The sequence below is a fragment of the Euprymna scolopes genome, chromosome 32, assembly GCF_053919585.1.
Source record: "Euprymna scolopes isolate OS-2025 chromosome 32, ASM5391958v1, whole genome shotgun sequence".
NCBI classification, from domain to species: domain Eukaryota; kingdom Metazoa; phylum Mollusca; class Cephalopoda; order Sepiida; family Sepiolidae; genus Euprymna; species Euprymna scolopes.
In genome coordinates, this window is record NC_136513.1 from 49,417,318 (window position 1) to 49,439,343 (window position 22,026).

A 22,026-nucleotide genomic window follows, 5' to 3' on the forward strand; every position below is an offset into this window, starting at 1 on the left:
ACAAATGACTGAGGGTCTATCTATACACAGATGATGCTACAGAGTCTTAGCTTTGTACGACAGCTAAGTCTTTCTCTCGGTTCAAAATGTTGAGATCCAGCAACAAGCAAGAGCAAGATAGCCAGCAACAAGTAAAACTTCAGACCGACTTAATGCGGTTACTGGTCTCCCGCTTTATGTTTTTTTTTTTACATCAGAGATTTGCTTCTCCTAGAAAGGTTGCCTTCACCACGGCTTACGGGAGTCCTCCCCACCCCAAATATATATATATATATATATATATATATATATATATATAGGAACTTTGTGTGTGCATGAGCTTGTTCCCTATGAACACGGAGTGGAAATGGCTGGGCGGATATTTGGAAATTTCACACGAATGTACTTGATGTGCCTGGGAGTATTATTGCATAGGTTTTGTCTCAGAATGCATCTTATAAGTATGGATAATCAGAAAAAATTCGATTAAAGAAAAAAGTTCGATTTCAACCAAAGTTGACATTTTTATACAACCTGACATCACAATTCCATTTGGGGATTTTTATCGCTGCAAAAGCAGAACGACCCAACCTATAAAATCAACTGTATATTCTTTTATAAGACAGGGGCGCGTTCGAAATAAATAATTTTTAGAGCATAATTGAATAATGGTACTTGACTTTTCCATTTTTAAACTTAAAGTGAAGCCATTATCCACCGATAAGTTTATAAAATCAACAGTTAGATTCTCTACAGTTCAATGTAGACTACAGGGTATTGTGGATTAGGTCACTGTGAGGAAGGCTTGTGTAGCTTCTTCCTAGATTCTTTTATAAGACAGGAGCACGTTCAAAATGAATGTTTTTAGAGCACAACTCAACCATTATACTTGACTTTTAAGAAAGTAAGCCTCCCATGTTGGCAAAACTCGGCTCAGTATTTAATTGGTTTACTAGCCTTAAGGATTAGCAAAGGCTATGTTTTATAACTTTTGACCCTAATAACTATTACAAGTCAGTTTCCCCCTATCCTTTTAGATAAATCCCATATTTTTGCAAAAAAAAAAACAAAAAAAAAAAACTCAGACTTAACAGATTTGGAAATTAAATAAATTCTCTTAGCTAGACAATTCCTGATACAATTTGACAATAAGCATTGGACAAGGACGGACACCCCCAACAATTTTCATATTCTTATGCAAGGTGACAGATCTGGTGGGGGGGGCTTTCATTTTGAAAGAACTTAAGATACATTTTTAATCAGATCCAAGGAGACCAAGTGAATTTCATAAAACTATCAAGATGCTTCATAATTTCTTTAATAACTATTGAACCTGATAAGAAAACCTCTAACTTCTTAGACATTTCCCGAAATCTTAACTCCGAATCGTACAGTCCATATCATAAGCCAAACTTCACACTTTTGTATGTGCATATATTCTCTAATCACCTCCATTCAATCATTAAATCTACCATCTAGAATTTCTAGGCGCTGATAAAAACTTTCGAACAAAACTCCACTTCAATAATATCCTAAGGAATTCAGAATATACTGAAAAGATTAAGTATAACCATAATATTATATTAAATTTAATAACCATAATAACTGTAACTCTAATTACACTAACCACCACTCTAGCCATAATAAACCAAAACGAAAAGATTGAGAAGAAAGAATAATATCTGGTTAACCCCCCCCCCAATTTCAGCTCTAATGTCAAAACAAATATCCCTAAAGAATTTTTCAATATTGTAGAAAAATTAATGAAGTACTCACATAAATGCAGATTTTGTATGCAACAATGTCTTACTTAGCACAGACAGTAATCTTATCAAATAATAAGCAAATAAAAGTAGCCCAGGCAATTCCGTTCTTCTTAGCTTCTAAAACTAATTGTAACTGCTAAAAACGCGTTTTTTCCCTCTCGGTAACAACTGCATCTATAAAGATGTTGTTTATTCTTGAATCGTAACCGAGATACCAAATAAAAGCCACTAAATAAGTACTAGAAATAATTTGCAACCTCCAACCCCCCATCAGTCAACTACCATCGACACAGCTTCTTTGCTTGCGCCAACTATTTCACTAGTAATAGTATTTCGCTTAATAATTCCCATAATAGGATTACCGACAACCCACTTCTTCTTGATGACCCTATTATTGCCTCTTCTTCAGTCCCCTCGATGGATAATCACAACAATTATGATCTACCTCAACTAGAACTATTATAGAAATCACCGTTCCTGCAACAATAACCAATGAAAACCTACACATAATTGGATCTACTTCTACTTTAATTAAGCTATGAATATCTAACTATACATCTTCATTGACGGATTTTTTTTTTTGTTTTTTGATAGTAACCAACGACTTTCATAAAAAAACTTAGATCTAAGAGCATTCCCTTCTCAAACAATTGGGCTATTCTCAATAAATCTGTCATATACTCCCAGGCTCCAAGTCATATCATACGTGCGTTTTTGAAGCTGCTAGGATAATTATATCCCCTAAAATTAAAAATTAATACCAAAAGCGAACTAATTTTCCAATGCAAACATGAGCAAAATACAAATATAGCAACTTTAAAATTACTTAACCGCAATTAAATCCCGTAAGATACCTAATCACTAATTTGAAATAACCCCCACACCTCACATTACATCGATAATTCTTCCTTTACAATTTTATTTCTTGATTCTCCACCTCACAAATCTCTTTACTTCTGCATAAGGTGACAATCGCCCTTTGAATCAATTTAGACTCTTTAGCCTCCTTTAAGATTTTCGTATATAATTATAATCTTAAAATAATTTTCTATGCTTTTCGAAATATAAAAATAAGGTTGAATATATATGTTCTATTTTTTATAACCCTGTGCCTTATTTTAAATCAATCTATATATTATACTACCGTTAATTTTATTATAATTACTTTTATTATTATTATTATTGTTATTATTATTATTATTATTATTATTATTATTATTATTATTATTATTATTATTGTTGTTGTTGTTGTTAATATTATTGTTCTGACTATAATTATCATTAGTAATAGTATTGCTATTAACATTATGTCTGTATTCCTGTTGAGATTAATTATTCATTTATTTTCTATCTGATCAGGAATCACGCTTGCTGTCTAGCTCACACCTGTTACGCCTACACATCTGTTCAAGTGTACGCATTTTGATGCATAACTTAAGTATTTCAAGAGCAGTCTGTCTGGGTCACAAAAACACAACCTTTTCTTTTACTGCAATTTCAATTGTATTTTACCTCCGTTATATTGTTGAAATCCATCGCTACTAAATCTGATAACCGGCCATGAAAGATTTCATTACGCCAGTTCCACTATTCCTAACCAAAAACAAACTTTAATGATTCGAAATAATCTTTCTTTCTCAACTGCTTGCCAATGGGATCTTTCTACAGACTTGGTTTACACACATTTTTGGATTTTTAATTTGGATCTATTTGTCAACATTATAAATCTGACTTCTTATGCGAACATTGACTCTTATGATTATTTCGTCTATATCCTTTCATTTAGATTTTTGATCTTTAATTTTTAATTCACTTTTTGATTTTTCATTTCTTTTCAACTCTTTTTTTTGTGCATTTATAACTAGTTTCCATATAATTCAGTTTCAATTTATGCCAGTACCAACAAATTTATAGCTTTGCTATAATATGTTAGAGAAATATATTGTAGACACGTTGACCGGAAGTGAGGGTCATACTGTTAAGCCGTCCGTCACCTTCTATGTCAAAACCCAATCTCCACAATTCAGCTAACCTGATCACGTGACTCACGCGCAATCTGATCGGCTGACCCTCAACGTATTTATAATATAATTTACTCTCCTCCATCTCCCTCCTCTCTCTCTCTCTTTCTCTCTCTCTCGAGCCATTCTCTAACAAATATCCATTTTCTAATATCTTTTCTCTGATGAGAAGAATGCTTTTCTTTCAAACTCTACGGATCAAGGAAATCTTTCCTGTCGAACAATAAATTTATGTAAAGTATAAATTACAGTCTTAAATTATGTTCTTCTATGACAAGCTCTATTTCCTATTTTGGTTGTGTTGAGCTTTTTTTTGCTTTGGATTACTATATAAATATGATTATTTATATTTGCTTTAAGTTTACAGAAGCTTTAAACATGTAAACTTAATTTTTACTTCTATATATACTATTATATATATATATATATATATATATATATATATATATATATATATATATATATTAGTGATGAGACAATTCCAAAATTTTTCCCGATTCCGATACAAATACCGATTCCTTTCTAAATTTCCGATTTCGATACGATTCCCGATTCCTATTCCGATTCTAATAACAAAAACACAACTATAGAATGAGTTCATTAAATGGCATCGATTTAAGTCTGTTTAAGAAATGTTCTGATATTTAAGGCTTCACTTATCGCAGAGGAGAATGAGTTTAAGATATAAATTTATTTTTTAAAAAACAACTAAAAATTTGTTTACACCAGATTTTTTTCTTTTTAATAATTTTGTTAAGCAAAATCTATAAATAACAGAGATATTGATTTTTTATTTGTATCTCACCGATAATTTATATACAAAAATACGAATTTTGGAAAACTCATCCCCGGAAAACTCGTCCATTTTTTGCTGGGTGAAAAACTGGTCCATTATTGAATAAATATCGATTAAAAAAACCAATTTATGACCCTTCTTGAAGGAGATATTGTTTTTTTAAAAAGAATACGCATCCCATAATATTAAAAAAAATATTTTTACTTGTTGTCTGTTGTTTTAAAAAAGTTAAATTGATTTTTCTAAATGTTCGTTTTCTACCGAGCTTTGTAAGTTTTTAGTGGTTCAACTTATTTTAAAGTGTTTATTTATTTAAAAAAAAAAACAAGTAATGTCGAATGTATATATATATATATATATATATATATATATATATATATATATATATATATATATATATATAATATAAAGCTGACCGTCCCTGTGTGTCTGGTCACGAATAGTTGACTATTATAGAAAACTGATCACATATAATGATAGAAGATGTATCGAGACACAGGAATGGGTATTTTTAATCTGTCATAATGATGATTCATTAAAATTGTGGGATCTGCGTACGTGCCTGATCCACAAAGTAAGGAAATAAAAAATTTAAAAATAAAAAAAAATAACGTTTACAAGTGTTTTGATATAGATGTACATAATAATACTTTGATAAGTATGTTTTAACTTAAATAGGGATGGTATAATAAAATTGTGGGATCTGCGTACGCACCTGGTCCACAAAGTATGGAAAAAAAATTAAAAAAAACAAAACGTTTACAAGTGTTTTTGATATAGATGCACATAAGAATACTTTGATAAGTATGTTTTAACTTAAATAAGGATGGTATAATAAAATTGTGGTGTGTGCGTTCGTGCCTGGTCTCCATAGAATGGAAATAGGCACAAACTTTAATAAAGATTTTTCATATCTATCTGCGTAAGTTTACTTTGATAATTATGTTTCAGTTTGAAGACATATGGTATAATAAAATTATGGGGTGTTCGTTCGCACCTGACCTCCATAGAATGGAAATATGTCACAAAGTTAACAAGTTTTTTTTTTATATAGATCCACAGAATATTGTGATTAGTGTTTCAGTGTGAACAGGTATGGTATAATAAATTATGTGGTTCATCTATTTTATTTTTACTTTCATCATATTTTGCTTTGGTTTTGATACCCCCAAATTCGAAGCTATCTCTTTACAACCCTTCCTTTTCATAACCTATCATACTTTCATAAATCAAAGTCCATTTTCTGTAGGCTGTTTTTGAACCCAGTCAACGACGGATACTTTTGCTAGTATATATATATATATATATATATATATATATATATATATATATATATATATATATAAGTTTCTGACCCAATAAAATCTCACGCAAATTGCTATTAATTGGATAAAAAAACATTCTTACCGTTATTCATTTTCATAGTACAATTACTGAACGCCTCCTCTTTCTCCCATGTGCAGTTTCCACTGACGGGCAAAAGGTATGCGTGATGCCAATAACAAAACAACTTCAGTTCATACGCAGGAAGTTCTGGCTGAAAAGAATACGATATATATATATATATATATATATATATATATATATATATATATATATATATATATATATATATATATATATATAAAGTTGACGACTTTCTGCGTGAGAAATGCTTCAAAAGCCTAAATGATATCAAAAACGCCTTCAGCAACTTCATCACCAGTTGAGGAATTCGAATCTGACCACAAAGCCATCTCTAACTCCATTAGCAAGGAATATACCCCTTGGCCATTAGCAACTATGGCGAGAATTTTTAGTTGAAATTAACATTTATGAAATGTAAATGTCATTCGAGTAGGTCTAGAGTGATCAAATGATTTTAGAGAAAGAGAGAGAGAGAGAGAGAGAGAGAGAGAGAGAGAGAGAGAGAGAGACCATTATCATCATTATATGAGTCCGAAGACTCCATTGTTGGCATTGATTTCCCTGGTATTTTTCGAGTTAGAATGCTTTCTAGAAAGACATTGGGTACTTACGGAAGGGACCACGTGAAGGTTTCCAACATCCCTAAGTGAAAGTGATTTTTTGTGGAACGAACTGGACTCGAACTTGAAGCACTCAGGTTATCAGTTCGTTTCATTAACCACTTGACCACTCTCAACTCCTATGAATATAGATAAATATAAATAGATACTTACAGCACATTGACAAATGTATGTGAACTTCAGAAGTTTTAACTTTGACGTTGTCAAGTTTTGGGCCAGCGTTATTCCATGGCAGCTATCAGTTTCAATATGATTACCTGTAAAATTGCCTGGAAAATAAATAAAATATTGCAGATCATCAAGACACGAACATTCTCTGAAACATGAATGAAAAATTTTGAAGGTGTATGTGGGGCGGGGGTGTATAATTTTATTTGTATCCTTAGAGATGCGACCCAAGGTCAGGTGAAGTTTGGACAAGCAAATGCACTCGAATTAGCACATCACTCTAGTACACGAAAATTGCCTGAGTAACCCTGTTGGTATTTCCTGATAGGGACACCTCAGCGATTAGCAATAAACTAACCACTTCTCAGTGAGAAGACAAAGATAGGATAGTGGGCACCTTAGGATTCATGAGTATGTTACTTTAATCCGTGCTAAATAAAGAAATTGTCAACCAGCTAAGCAAAATTTACATACTCAGTGACAAGCAATATGGTTTCTGTCCTGCAAGATCTACAGCTGATGTACTGACTGTAATTTCACTTGATCATAAATGATCTCCCAAATCACATTTTAAGTTCATTCGTTCACATATATGCAGATGACAGCACCTTCTATGGCAACACTTCAAAGGCCAGCCATGATCAAGGTCTTTATAAATCTCTCTAATTCGATCCTCAGCGCATGATGCAATTGGGCAAAAAAAAAAAAATGGGTAATTTTATCACATCCAAAACCATGCTTCATACTTTTCATGACTAATGCCCTGATTCCCATTGATATCAATAGCTCATGTCTCAAAAAAGCACCCTGGGTCAACAAACTTCTATAACCAACCTTCACTCCTGATTGAAATGGAAGACTACATCAAAGGTGGGCTCTCTCTACCATACTAGAAAGTTACTTATGCCTGAAAGTATCCTGTACCTCTACAGAGCCACAATGGAATATTGCTGTCATGTTTGGGCTGGTGCATCTGCTACTAATCTCTTACTCCTCGACAGGGCTCAAAAACGAGTTGCCAACCTAATAGGTTCTGAACAGTCAGCCAGATTTCAGCCTCTTTCCCATTGACGAAATGTTGCATCCTTCTGCCTGTTTTACAAGTATTTTAATGGTAGGAGCTCTGACAAACTACAAGTCCTTGTACCCCCTCGAACTATGCCTTGTGTGGGGTGAAAATACAATTAAAAAAAAATAAAAATAGTCGTGTCATTTTTTTTTTTTACAAGGAAGTCACCACTTATCAAGGCCCGGAAGCCACTCGGGGATAAGGGTTATTGTGTGTACAGTATGTTAGTGTTGGGGATTAGATAAAGTGTCTTACTTAAGGAGGCGGTTCATCAGGAATTTGTTTACATTGGACTTGAAGACATCCAGGTTGTAGTCAGGTGGGAAACAGGCAACTGGAACAGAGTTCCACAGGCGTGCACTTCTAAGAAAGAAGCTTTGTTCATGGAATCTATGTTTTGACTACAGATAAGGATTGGGGAAAATTTTTGACAGTGGTTTCAGCTAGGCGGGTGTTTATCATGAAAGATTGGCGAGGGGGGACCAGACTAGCACCTACCATGTTAGTAACGATAAAACAAAGACAGGCTTGCAACGTCTCTTATGTGAGAGAGAGGTTGCAGGGAAGAGAAAAGGGCATCACCCACTAGGCCACGAAGCCTATTTTGTACTCTGTCAAAGCAGGATAGGCTGTTTTTAGCAGCTCCTGCCCAGATGTGGCAGCAGTACTCCATCCTTGGGCCCTTATGCCATACCTTATTGAAGGCCTTTGATATGTAAAGAGCAATTTCCTCAGAGAGGAAACCTTTGTCAAGAGATTTGCTAATCCTATGAGATAACAGTTATCACATCTGCTGTAGATCTGGCAGAATGGAAACCATATTGCGTGTCACTAAGAAGGTTGTTTCTGCTGAGGTGGTTGACTACTTCTCTATTTAATATAAATTCCAGCAACTTACTCATGACACACAGGAGACTTATTGGTCTGTACTGAGAGGTAGATGACTTATCACCTGAATTCTTAAATACAGGGCATATTAATGAGGTTTTCCAAGGTGTTGGGAAGCACTTCTCTTTAAGGCAACGCTTAAAGAGTTTTGTAAGTATGGGGGCAAGTTCTAGTTGAAGCTTTTTCAGCACAATGATTGGAATGCCGTCAGGGCCAGTTGCTTTACTGGAATCAAGGTTCTTGATTAGCTTGGTGACATCACGCACAGATATTTGTATGTTACAGAGCATGTTGTCCGTTATAGGAGGAAATTCGGGGAGTTGATGGCCTTCGTCGCATAGGGTAGAATTAGCTGCAAAGTTCTTTGCAAATAGTTTGGCCTTGTCTGATGCTGACGAGATGACCTCTGGTCCATTGATAATGGTTGGGATAGAATGCACGCTTCTGTTCAGGATCCTGTTTGTTATTTGCCAAAACTGGTGGGAACCAAGCCGCTGATCAGCTACCTTGGATTTAACAGACTGGGCATATAGCTATCTTGCATTTTTTATTACTCTTTTGCAGTGGTTGCTGGAATTCCTGAAAGCAGCTTTAGTCTCGGTGCATCTATTACGTTGGTAGCTATGGAAAAAGTGATTTCTGTGCGCGATGGCAGCAGCACATTCTGGGGAGAACCATGGCTGGCTGTTAGGTTTATGTTGGAATTTTTTTAGATGGTATGAATTGGTCTATGCCTACAATTAACCATTCGGTCAGGTCTGATACTATGGAGGACACATCCTTTTTAAACATGGAATACAGGAGTAGATCGGATATAAGTGTCCGGAAGCTATCCCAGTCAGCATCGATATACAGTACAGTTGAGAGGTACATCTCCAGACTTATTGCATTTCGTTTTTATCTTAACTGATACAACCACGTAGTCGGAAGATCCCAGACGAGACAGAACAGTACTTGAACATAGCTCAGGGGAAGTTGTGAGAAAATGGTCTAGAAGCGTAACATACTGACCGGAAGTATCGGGTTGGTTCGTGGACAATCTGGGTGAGGTCATAGGCAATGGAAAAATCATGACAGAACCTCCCCTCATCATCTGTCTTGTTAGAGTGGGTCAGCCATTCCGCATTGTGGACATTGAAGTCACCACAAATGTGGATGTTAGCAGACAGGATGTGGTCAATTTTTTCAGATATGCTCTTAATTTGGATGTTAAGTTAGAGTATCTTTTAATTATGAATTCGTCAAGGGTAGTGGTCGGCCTAATGCCAGTTTCACTTAGGAAGAATATGTCTGGTTTCGTCTCCTGTAATTGGGTTTCAACCACTGGAAGGTTGGAACGTAGACCCCTGATGTTGGAGAAGGAGACATGGTAGTAGGGCTCTACGTTGGAGGATGGGGTTCTATGTTTACACGTGTTATTTTTCTGGAGGTATTTCATGTTGAGGATTGGGATTTGTGGAACAGGTCGACAGACTTGGTTAGAGCAGGACAGTGAGGGAAGGTAAGAGAGAAAAAGAGAGGAAGATTTTTTTTTTTTTACTATCCCACTCATGACGCAATCCTCTACATGTATAAGAGTCAAATAAAATGTAGTACATCTGGGCAGGAGCTGCTCGAAGCACCCTATCCTGCCTTGACAGAATACAAAACTGGCTTTGAAACTTAGTAGGTGACACTCTTTTCTCCTCCCTGTAACCTCTTTCACACAGAAGAAATGTTGCAAGCTTGTCTCTGCTTTATCGTTATTTTCATGGGAAGTGCTCGTCTGAGCTCTAATCTATGGTCTCTCCCTTGCCAAACTTTCACAAAAAGCACTTGTCTAGCTACAACCACTGTCAACAATTTCCCCACTCTCTCTCTCTGTATAAATATAAATGCAAATTCCATGAACAAAGCTTTGTTTCTAGAACTGCCCGCCTGTGGAACTCTGTTCCACTGGCCTGCTTTCCAGCTGTCTACAACATGGTCATCCTAAAGTCTAATGACGTTTCTGAAATTTTGAACTGAGGATTGGTTATTCGTATTATTTGGATTCATCCAAATTCCCGAGTTCGACAGAAACATTCCTGAGTTTGACAAGATACATCTGAAGAAGGTCGGAGGTTACATCGACCAAGACGTTGTCAAAATCACACTCAAGATGAGAACAGTAGTCCGATAAATCCAAATAATATGAACACTCAAGTCTAATGTAAACAAAATTCCCTATCCGTGTCTAAAACTAAAAGAAAATTTGGTGCTTATGTATTTTGGTACCACACTATTTTTAAATAGTTTTTTTTTTTACAAGTTAAATTCAAGTCCATATCTTTTTTTATATCTTACATTTTTAGGTGGAAGCACAGAATAGTTACTAAACACTTTCCTTTCCCCATGTTAAGAATGGCTTTCCAAATAATAATGTTATTATTTCAGTGCAGTACCAAAAATACATAAGTACCGAAAACTCCACAGGCAAAGCTTTTTTTAATCAGAGCTTTATATCTGTGGAACACGGTAGTTGAGTATAACATGGTCGTTTTCAAGTCCAGTGTAAACAAGTTCTTGCTTAGCCGTCTTCTTAAATGATTAATTTCTACCTAATTTTCAACTTCACCAATTATCACAGTGTTGTCTAAACTGACAATCATTAATCATTATCCTTGAGTGGCTTCCGGGCCTGGATAAGCAGTGATTCTGTAGTAAATAAAGCAATTTTTTTTTAAGGCAATTTTTATTTTACTCTTTTTTTATTCATTTTCATCCCAAACAAGGCATATTGCTACTTGGGATGTAAGAGGCAACTATTTCAGGTTTTTTTTTTTTTTTTTTACACAGTGATCACCACTTATCAAGGCCCGGAAGCCACTCAGGGATAAGGGTTATTGCAAGTAAATTACGTTAGTGAGGAGATTTGATGAAGTGTTTAATTAGGGGGGGAGGTTCATTAGGAATTTGTTAACATTAGACTTGAAGACATCCAAGTTGTAGTCCGGAGGGAAGCAGGCAGACGGAACAGAGTTCCACAGGCGTGCAGTTCTAAGAAAGAAGCTTTGTTCATGAAATCCGCGTTTTGATTTAGGCACAGATATAGAGTGGGGGAAATTTTTCACAGTGGATTCAGCTAGACGGGTGTTTTTCGTGAAAGATTGGCGAGGGGGGACCAGGGATTGGAGCTCAGACGAGCACCTGCCATGAAAACAACTATAAAACAAGGATAGGCTCGCAACGTCTCTTCTGTGGGAGAGGGGTTGCAGGGTAGAGAAAAGGGCATCCCCCATTAAACCACGAAGTCTATTTTGTACTCTGTCAAGGCATGATAGGCTGTTTTTGGCAGCTCCTGCCCAGATATGGCAACAGTATTCCATCCTTGGCCGTACTTGGCTTTTATATAGATAGAGAATTGCATCAGTAGTGAGATATCTTCTGGAGCGGTAGAAGGATCCCACCATCTTTCCAGCGACCTTGACAACAGACTTGATGTACGTGTTCCATTTCAGATCAGGAGTAAAGGTCAAATCCAGAAGCTTGTCAAAACACAGGGCCTCACCCAGACGAGAGCCATCCATCACAATTGATGCCAGCTGGGGATCAGAGCGTTGATGATGTAAGGATAGGAGTTTGGTTTTAGATGCATTAAAGGTAACTAGCCACATCTTCCCCCACTGAACCACGCGCTCGAGATCAGAGGAGAGAGAATCCGAGAGAACTTCGTCATTTACAGCCTTTGATGTGTTGCCGTAGATGGTCGTGTCATCAGCATAGATGTCAACGAATGAGTTAAGTATGTGTTTAGGGAGGTCATTGATGTAGATCAGGAAGAGAGTTGGGCCCAGGATTGACCCCTGAGGGACTCCAGCATTTATATTGCAGGCCTCCGATTTTTGTCCATCTACCACTACTCTTATGAGCCTATCGGAGAGAAATGATTTAATGATTGAGAAAACATTTCCAGTTATACCGTAGCTGGAAATCTTGTGAAGTAGACCCTTATGCCATACTTTGTCAAAGGCCTTTGATATGTCAAGAGCAATTGCCCTAGAAAGGAAGCCTTTGTCAAGAGATTCACTAATCCTGTGGGATATAACCGTCAGCACATCTGCGGTAGATCTTGCAGAGCGGAAACTATATTGTGTGCCACTAAGAAGGTTATTCCTGCTGAGGTGGTTGACTATTTCTCTATTTAATATTGATTCCAGCAACTTACTCATAACACAGAGAAGACTTATTGGTCTGTACTGAGAGGGAGATGACTTATCACCTGAATTCTTAAATACAGGGCAAACTGATTAGGTCTTCCAGGGGGTCGGAAAGCACTTCTCCTTAAGGCAGCGCTTAAATAGTTTCGTAAGTATGGGAGCAAGTTCTGGTTGAAGCTTTTTTAACACTATAATTGGGATGCCATCAGGGCCAGTTGCTTTACTGGAATCTAGGTTTTTTATTAGCTTGGCGACCTCATGCACGGATATTTGTATGTTACCTAGCTTGTTCTGTGTTATAGGAGGAAATATGGGGAGTTGATGGCCTTCGTCGCATAGGGTAGAATTAGCTGCAAAGTTCTTTGCAAATAGTTTGGCCTTGTCTGATGCTGACGAGATAACCTCTGGTCCATTGATAATGGTTGGGATAGAACGCACACTTCTGTTCTAGATCCTATTTGTTATTTGCCAAAACTGGTGGGAACCAAGCCGCTGATCAGCTACCTTGGATTTAACAGACTGGGCATATAGCTATCTTGCATTTTTTATTACTCCTTTACAGTGGTTGCTGGCAGACCTAAAAGCAGCTTTAGTCTCAGTGCATCTATTAGGTTGGTAGCTATGGAAAAAGTGATTTCTGTGCGCGATAGCAGCAGCACATTCTGGGGAGAACCATGGCTGGCTGTTAGGTTTTTGTTGGAATTTTTTAGATGGTATGAATTGGTCTATGCCTACAATTAACCATTCGGTCAGATCTGATACTATAGAGGACACTTCCTTTTTAAACATGGAGTGCAGAGGTAAATCAGATATGAATGTACGGAAGCTATCCCAGTCAGCCATAGAGTATCGGTATACAGTACGGTGGAGGGGTACGTCTGATGGCTTCTTACATTTCGTTTTTATCTTAACTGATACGACGGAGTGGTCGGAGGATCCTAGAGGAGAATGAACGGTACATGAACATAGCTCAGGGGAAGTTGAGAGAAAAAGGTCTAAGAGGCATGCATATTGATTGGGTGTATCGGGCACATGGGTGGGTTCACGAACAATCTGAGTGAGGTCATAAGCAATGGCAAAATCATCACAAAACCTCCCCTCATCATCTGTCTTATTTGAATGGGTCAGCCATTCCACGTTATGGACGTTGAAGTCACCACAGATGTGGATGTTAGCCGAGGGACGTGAAGACAGTATGTGGTCTATTTTCTCAGATATGTTCTTAAAGATAGTAACTCCGCTGTTGTGGGGCCTATAGAGGGCAAATATAAATGCAGTGGTGTTAGCAAGTGCAACCCTGAAGCATATATATATATATAGGTTGTGTTTAGCAAGGGACTGTGGGGAGTTGAGCAGTAAGATATTTGTTCACATTACATTTAAATTTCTGCATGTTAGTACAGTCAGGGAAGCAGAAAACAGGGAGGGAATTCCAAAGTCTGACAGTCTGAGGAAAGAAACCATCAGAATAGAAGACGATCCGGCATTTCGGAACCTCAACAGTAAAGGGGTTGGATTTTGCTGCTTGTTGGGTTAGTCGGAGGTATGTAAGTTGAAGACGTACTACAAGTGCTATTAGTTCATCAGCGCACTTTTTATTAAAGTACTTTTATAACAGGTACAGGGATGCAACATTGCAGCGATGGGACAGGGGCTGGAGCTTGGCCAATAGTGAGGGGCCTATTAAATTCAAGACTTTTTAATAGTCTGATGAAACATTGCAGTGATGGGACAGAGGTTGGAGCTTGTTTGATAGAGCGAGACCTATTAGATTTGAGACTCCTTTTCTTGAACCCTGTCTCAGAGTGAAAGACTCGTAATAGATGCATCCAGATGTGGCAAAAATACCCAATACACGGACGAATTGTGGCTTCGTAAAAATATAGGATTCTCCTTGATGTGAGTAATTTTCTAGCACTGTAGCGGGAGCTCACCTTCTTTGCAGCAGCCTTGGCAATGTCACATCTGGGCAAGAGATGCTTGGTGTTTCCAATCCCGCCATGACAAACTTAAAAACTGGCTTTTTCGCGATTTCGATTCCGATTAATCATCCTAACACAATTGAGAAGTAAATAAATCGAAAACGATTGATGTATAGAATTATGAAATATTTTATATATATATATTTTTTTTTTCTACACAGGAATCACCACTTATCACGGCCTGGAGGCCACTTGAGGATAAGGGTTAATGGGTATACATTAGTCAATGTGATTATAACGTAGTAAACATAAGTAGTGTGAATTTTGCAAATAGGATTACTTAGGAGGACGGTTCATTAAGAATTTATTTACGTCGGACTTGAAGTCAGCTGGAAAGCAGGCAATTAGAAGAAGGTTCCACAAGCATGCAGTTCTAAGAAAGAAGATTTGTTCATGGAATCTGCATTAGGTTTAGGCACAGATAAAGAGTGTGGGGAATTATTGATAGTGGTTTTGGCTAGACAAGTGTTTTTCGTGAAAGTTTGGCAAGGGGGGCCATAGATTGAAGCTCAGACGAGCACTTTCCATGAAAATAACGATAAAACAGAGACAGGCTCACAACGTCTCTTCTGTGGGAGGAAGGTTTCAGAGAAGAGAAAAGGGCATCCTCCACTAAGCTACAAAGTCTATTTTGAACTCTATTTCTAGCAGCTCCTGCCCAGACGTGGCAACAGTACTCCATCGTTGGCCGTACCTTGCTTTTGTATAGGTAGAGAATTGCAACAGGAGTGAGATATCTACTGGATCGGTAGAAGGATCCGACCATTTTTCTAGTGACCTTGGCGATGGATTTGATATACGTGTTCTATTTCAGATTGGGAGTAAAGGTCAAGCTCAGAAGCTTGTCAAAACATGAAGCCTCCCCGAGAGCCGTTCATTTCAATTGATGCTAGATAGGCATTAGAGCGTTGATGATGTAAAGATAAAAGCTTGGTTTTATATGTATTTCCCCATTGTACCACGTGGTCAAGATCAGAGGAGAGAGAATCAGAGAGAACTTGGTCATTTACGGTCTTCGATGTGCTACTATAGATTGTAGTGTCGTCAGCATAAATGTCTACGAATGATGTAAGGATGTAATTTGGGAGATCATTAATGTAGATCAGGAACCAAATACTAAAATATAGAACTATGCAATGTTTTGTGATTTGTTTTCGGATTATCTACACATTAATACGATAGCGTGTGTGTTATTTTGTATACCACGCTTACATCTTTTTTCTTCTGAGTGACTGTCATTTAATTGTTATGACCTTCTATTTCTTGTAATATTTTACTAAGAATTCTTCATAAGTTTTGGTTTCGGTTTCAATTATAGCTGATAGCATTCAAGTTATATATTTTTTATATTTTCGGTTTCGATTATAGTTGAAGGAACTCAAGTTATATATATCATATATGCATACATATATTTTTTCTTCATATGCATCCAAGTCATATGGATATAATATATTTTATTTTTGAAATCACAACTTTATAATATATAAAAATCGATAGAAAATTGACTTATAAAATATATACGTTTTGCAATTTTAACAAAAAAGCTACAATAATATCAGGGTGTCTTCATTTACACTGAACATCTACAGAATGCCAACATCAACATATTGCATATGAATGAGTCTACTGTGGAATTTCCACGGGTCCCGCTAGTTTTAATTTGTTTCGATATGACGTCAATTGAATTGAGAAATATATTTTGCATTTGTATTTACCAATAACATAGTATGTGGCATCAGGCGGACCCATTACAAAGTTTGGCGGCTGAGCCACTGCAATTCCATCGGCCCAAGACTTTGGCGGGTCTTTTAACTGAAAGAGAAAATATATTTTATTCCTAGAAAGAGAACAGTAAAACTTAAACTTTAAATAACCATCTTTAAATGAAACAAATTTCAATTTAAAAATATGTAAAAAGCTCCCCCCCCCACCACCACCACCACCACCTCGCATCGAAATTAGCAAAAGTGATCAAGTGTTATTGTTTCGATTTATCGAACTACCGTTCTCATCTTGAATGCTATTTTCACAATGTTTCAGTCTGTGTAAAGGTACTTCGTAAGTTACACTTTCCAGGGGGTTGAGGGTTCCATCCACAGTGCAGGTAACATGTAAAATACAGCTACGAATTATTTAGGATTTCTGTCCAGTCATGGCCGACGGAACGAGAGCTTGAAACCCATGTGGATTAAATAAAGGATTCCATTCAAATGTCTGTGGGATTCCCGAGTTTGACGGAAAGATTCTCAGGTTTGATAGAAAGATTTCCGAGTTCGACAAGATACAACTGAAAAAGGTCGGAAGTTACATCGACCGAAACGATGTCAAAATAGAACTCAAGATGAGAACAGTAGTCCGAAGAATCCAAAAATATGAATGCTCAATCCTCATCTACCCCCCCCCCCCAAAAAAATCAGAACTGGTGATTTCTTGTTTTCTCAGTACGTTACCCCAAATATACGACAGTACGCATAACCAACCCAATTTTTTGATAGCACCCCCTCCCAATGTCACACTATGTGGGGGAAAATATACTTACTTTATATACATTTATAGCCTTCATAAAGAGTGCACCTTCTTTTGTTGTATTTACTATTCTCCCAATAAACACTGAAAAAGAAGTAAATTATTTATTCTTTTATTTGCGAGTCGATTTTGTAATTTTAGTGAAATCACTCTGCAAAAAATAATGAGCACACTACTTCTTTCATATAAAGAAAGGAAAACCGTGAATTTGTATATATATATATATATATATATATATATATATATATATATATATATGTATATATATATATATATATATATATATATATATATATATGTATATATATATATATATATAGTAAGTTATAAAATATATATGGCGATTAAGCTACACTGAATATTCCGCATTTCATCCACTCTAGGACTCTTCAGGCTTAATCGCCATATATATTTTATAACTTACTAACTAGCTGTACATACGTATTGAGCACTTTTGAAGTAAATACATAAAGTTTATGCATAAATTTATACTTTCGTATATTAATTTTATGTGAGTAAATGAAGTAGTTATATATATATATATATATATATATATATATATATATATATATATATATATATATATATATATACTGGCATGGGTGCCCGGCGTTGCCCAAGTGTTTGGAAATGTGTGTTGAGCAAAAAAAAAGAGGGGATGACTTTCGAAAATATCAATAAAAAAAGCGACCCCTCTCTGTAGAAAAGTGTCCAGTTGAAGGTGAAGAAATTAATGTTTTTAGCCAATTTTTCGGAATATGTCGTCTGAAGGGTTGAGCTTCAAAACGATACTGATCTTGTGAAAATTCCTCACCTCTGTAGAAAGTTTTAGGCAGACATGCAAACATACATACATACGTACATATATCAGCCGGGCTGAACTGCTATTAATATATTGGTAATTGAAATATTCGACTCAAACCGGTTAAAAAGCTTGCCCTATCTCTGAATACACTTTATGTAAAATTTCAAATGTTAAGACCAGAAATTGTCTGAGCAATTTGGTAGAGGCCGCAGATGTCATTTTCTTTCCTTTGACCTCTATTATGACCACCTTAACATTTATTGTTTTGGACTCAAATTAAGTTAGATCCATATCCAAGGAAACTATATCTAAAATTTCAAGTGTTTAGACCCAAAATTGGCGGAGGAGTTTGGTAGAGTTCTCAAAGGTTAAATCGTTTAACTTTGACCCCTTAACAGCCAAATTTTTTGGCCGAAAACCGATCACAAAGATTTTCCCAAATATCAGTACCCTGTATATCAAATTTCGTGTCTGTAGACTGAAAATTGACAGCGTTATTGCGTAGGGAAATGTACACACACAGACAGACATGTTCACTTATATATATATATATATATATATATATATATATATATATATATATATATATATATATTCTTGGCCTGAAGACGTAATCCCCCAACGTGGGTGATTACAGAAACATGTATGCACATATGTAGCCATTAATGTTTGTATAAATAAAATTAATATATATATATATATATATATATATATATATATATATACAGACAGACCCGTTCAATTTGATATATATATATATATATATATATATATATATATATATATATATATATATATATATATCAAAGTGAACGTGTCTGTCTGTATATATATATATATATATATATATATATATATATATAGTGTATGTAGGTATTTAATTATTATGGTAAAAAAAAATAATTATGACAGCCCCTTTAAGAAATTCGTTTCTTATTGTTGAGCACTTTCAGTTGAATTAAAGTCGGTCAATTTAGCTCTTATGCATAGATCATCGTATAACGATTAGATCCCTGTCTGACTGACGTAAATGAACATTTAAAATTAAGATGTTTAAATTCAACGTTATTTCACGCGGTTAATGATAGCCGGATTGATTAGGTCTTCGCTAATCGAGCCAGAGATGTCTCGTGTTGTGGGGTTCGAATCGTTCGACTGGTATTAATCGTGACACCCTGCACTGAAGATTCCCGAAAGGATGAAACACTAGTGTCTGTAAGTATTTAATTATTATAGTAAAACAAATAATTTATATATATATATATATATATATATATATATATATATATATATATACATATATATATATATATATAATTATCTAACAATCGACTGGTATGGAAACGTATGATTATAAGTTTTACAAAATATTATTGGCAGTAATATTTTATAAGTAATATTCTACCTCAATAAAAAGTGCTCGATATACAAGATAGAGCAAATAAATCAAATTTATTCATTCAATAAATGTAAAAATTTATGACGTGAAATGTTTAAATTTCAAATCAAAAGATTTTTATTATTATCTTATTATTCTATGAAAGACATTTGAAATATTATAACTCCTACTAACATTTCAAATGTACTCTTTGTCTTACATAGAATAATAAAAATCTTTTGATTTGAAACATTTCACGTCATAAATTTTTAAATTTATTGAATGACTAAATTAAATTTTTTTTTTACCAGGTAGTCACCACTTACCAAGGCCCGGAAGCCACTCGGTGATAAGGGTTATTGTGTGTACAGTACGTTATTGTTGGAGATTTGATAAAGTGTCTTACTTAAGGAGGCGGTTCATCAGCAATTTGTTTACATTGGACTTGAAGACATCCAGGTTATAGTCAGGTGGGAAACAGGCAACTGGAACAGAGTTCCACAGGCGTACACTTCTAAGAAAGAAGCTTTGTTCATGGAATCTACGTTTTGATTTTGGCACAGATAAGGAGTGGGGAAATCTTTTGACAGTGATTTCAGCTAGGCGGGTGTTTATCATGAATTTGATATATATATATATATATATATATATATATATATATATATATATATATATATATATATATATATATATATATATATATATGAAGAATAAAACATGTATAAATACATTTGAAGCCAAAACTGCAACGCGAAATTTTTTTATAAAATAAACGGGTGTTTATTTTTTAAAGAAATATATTTCGGAGTAAGACTCCTTTGTCAATCTTTTTTTTTTCCTCTTCTTCCTAGACATAATGTAGTGGAAGATAGTTCGATGAAGAGTCCACGTGATTTTGTTAACTGCGGGGTTTTTATGAAGCCGGATAGGTGACGCGTGGTCGCGCATTTTGAAAATCTGGGTAGTTTTTTTTTGTTTTGTTTATATTCGTTAACTTCAAATGTATTTATACACGTTTTATTCTTCAAATTTCACTCAACGCTTCTAACAGATTTGGGAAAATTTTTGACAGTGGTTTCAGCTAGGCGGGTGTTTATCGTGAAAGATTGGCGAGGGGGGGAGTGGACCAGAGATTGGAGTTCAGACGAACACCTGCCATGGAAGTAACGATAAAACGAAGACAGGCTCGCAACATCTCTTCTGTGGGAGAGAGGTTGCAGGGAAGAGAAAAGGGCATCACCCACTATGCCATGAAGCCTATTTTGTACTGGGTTAAGGCAGGATAGGCTGTTTTTAGCAGCTCCTGCCCAGATGTGGCAGCAGTACTCCATCCTTAGACGTACTTGGCTTTTATACAGATAGAGAATTGCATTAGGGGTGAGATATCTTCTGGAGTGGTAGAAGGATCCTACCATTTTTCCAGCTGACTTGATGTACGCGTTCCATTTCAGGTCAGGAGTAAAGGTCAAGTCCAAAAGCTTATCAAAACATGGAGCTTCCCCTAGACAAGAGCCACCCATTTCAATTGATGCCAGATGGGGATCAGAGCGTTTATGATGTATATATATATATATATATATATATATATATATATATATATATATATATATATATATATATATATATATATATATATATATATATATATATGACAATGATAGCAAACAACTATTTTCTTTGTGAGTGTATTATGGTAAAGGCGCTCGGCGGTTCGATACCTTCCAATGTTTTCCATTAAATCGCGTGGATGATTCCGACGAGAGCACGATTCTTACACTAAATAAGTAAGGATGATTTTTACTTACTATAGTCGTTCCTGCAAAAGGAATCCTGAATGTGCCTGTCTTCACACTCCTGATTATAAAATGCTAATAATAATGGCCAAAAGAATTTACCAAACATGTCGTCGATATATGTTCTCCCTTTCAATAGACAAGCCGTCTGTTAATCTGGAGAACGGGAAAATAATAGATATTTCCTGGAAGCAGAAACACTGAATTACAGATAAATATGTCCCTTTTCTACTTTGTAAATTATCCGGAATTGTTCCATATATATACTCAGCATTTTTTGTGGGTTGAGCATAAAAGCAAAACCCAACTCTACTCTTAAACTGAGACGGTGGGAAAAAAGAATCGATAATTAATTAAATCAATTGGACGTGAACGAATTCTAAATATCAACGAGTTTTTATTTATTCATGAATTACTTGACGTCTGGATAATATTTTTTGTTCTATGGCTTTTAAGTGAAACGTTTTAGCAATACAAGGTGTCTCAAAAATGTACTCACCCTTCGGATGACCATGTAATGTTATTTATGAACATAAAGTGAAATAGAATAGTTTCGAATAAAAAAGAGAAATATGATTACAGAATCATGTTCACAAATTTTCAAATTGATGACCATTATTGTCCAGACAATGCTGATAATGCGCAGCTCA

General features: G+C 35.6%; 1 protein-coding gene across 1 annotated transcript in view; it reads right to left on the reverse strand.

Moving 5' to 3' along the window:
* The window catches only part of LOC145256330 (uncharacterized), a 28,002-nt gene extending 6,309 nt beyond the window's left edge, over positions 1-21,693 (reverse strand). The window contains exons 1-5 of the mRNA XM_080115106.1: positions 21,389-21,693; positions 17,414-17,484; positions 16,590-16,686; positions 6,743-6,858; positions 5,970-6,099 (exon numbers count right to left, since the gene is read on the reverse strand). Coding sequence (XP_079971232.1) covers positions 5,970-6,099; positions 6,743-6,858; positions 16,590-16,686; positions 17,414-17,484; positions 21,389-21,485 — 511 coding nt within the window. The 5' untranslated portion in view covers positions 21,486-21,693. The remainder of the gene's footprint in view (positions 1-5,969; positions 6,100-6,742; positions 6,859-16,589; positions 16,687-17,413; positions 17,485-21,388) is intronic.
* Positions 21,694-22,026: the final 333 nt, after the last annotated feature.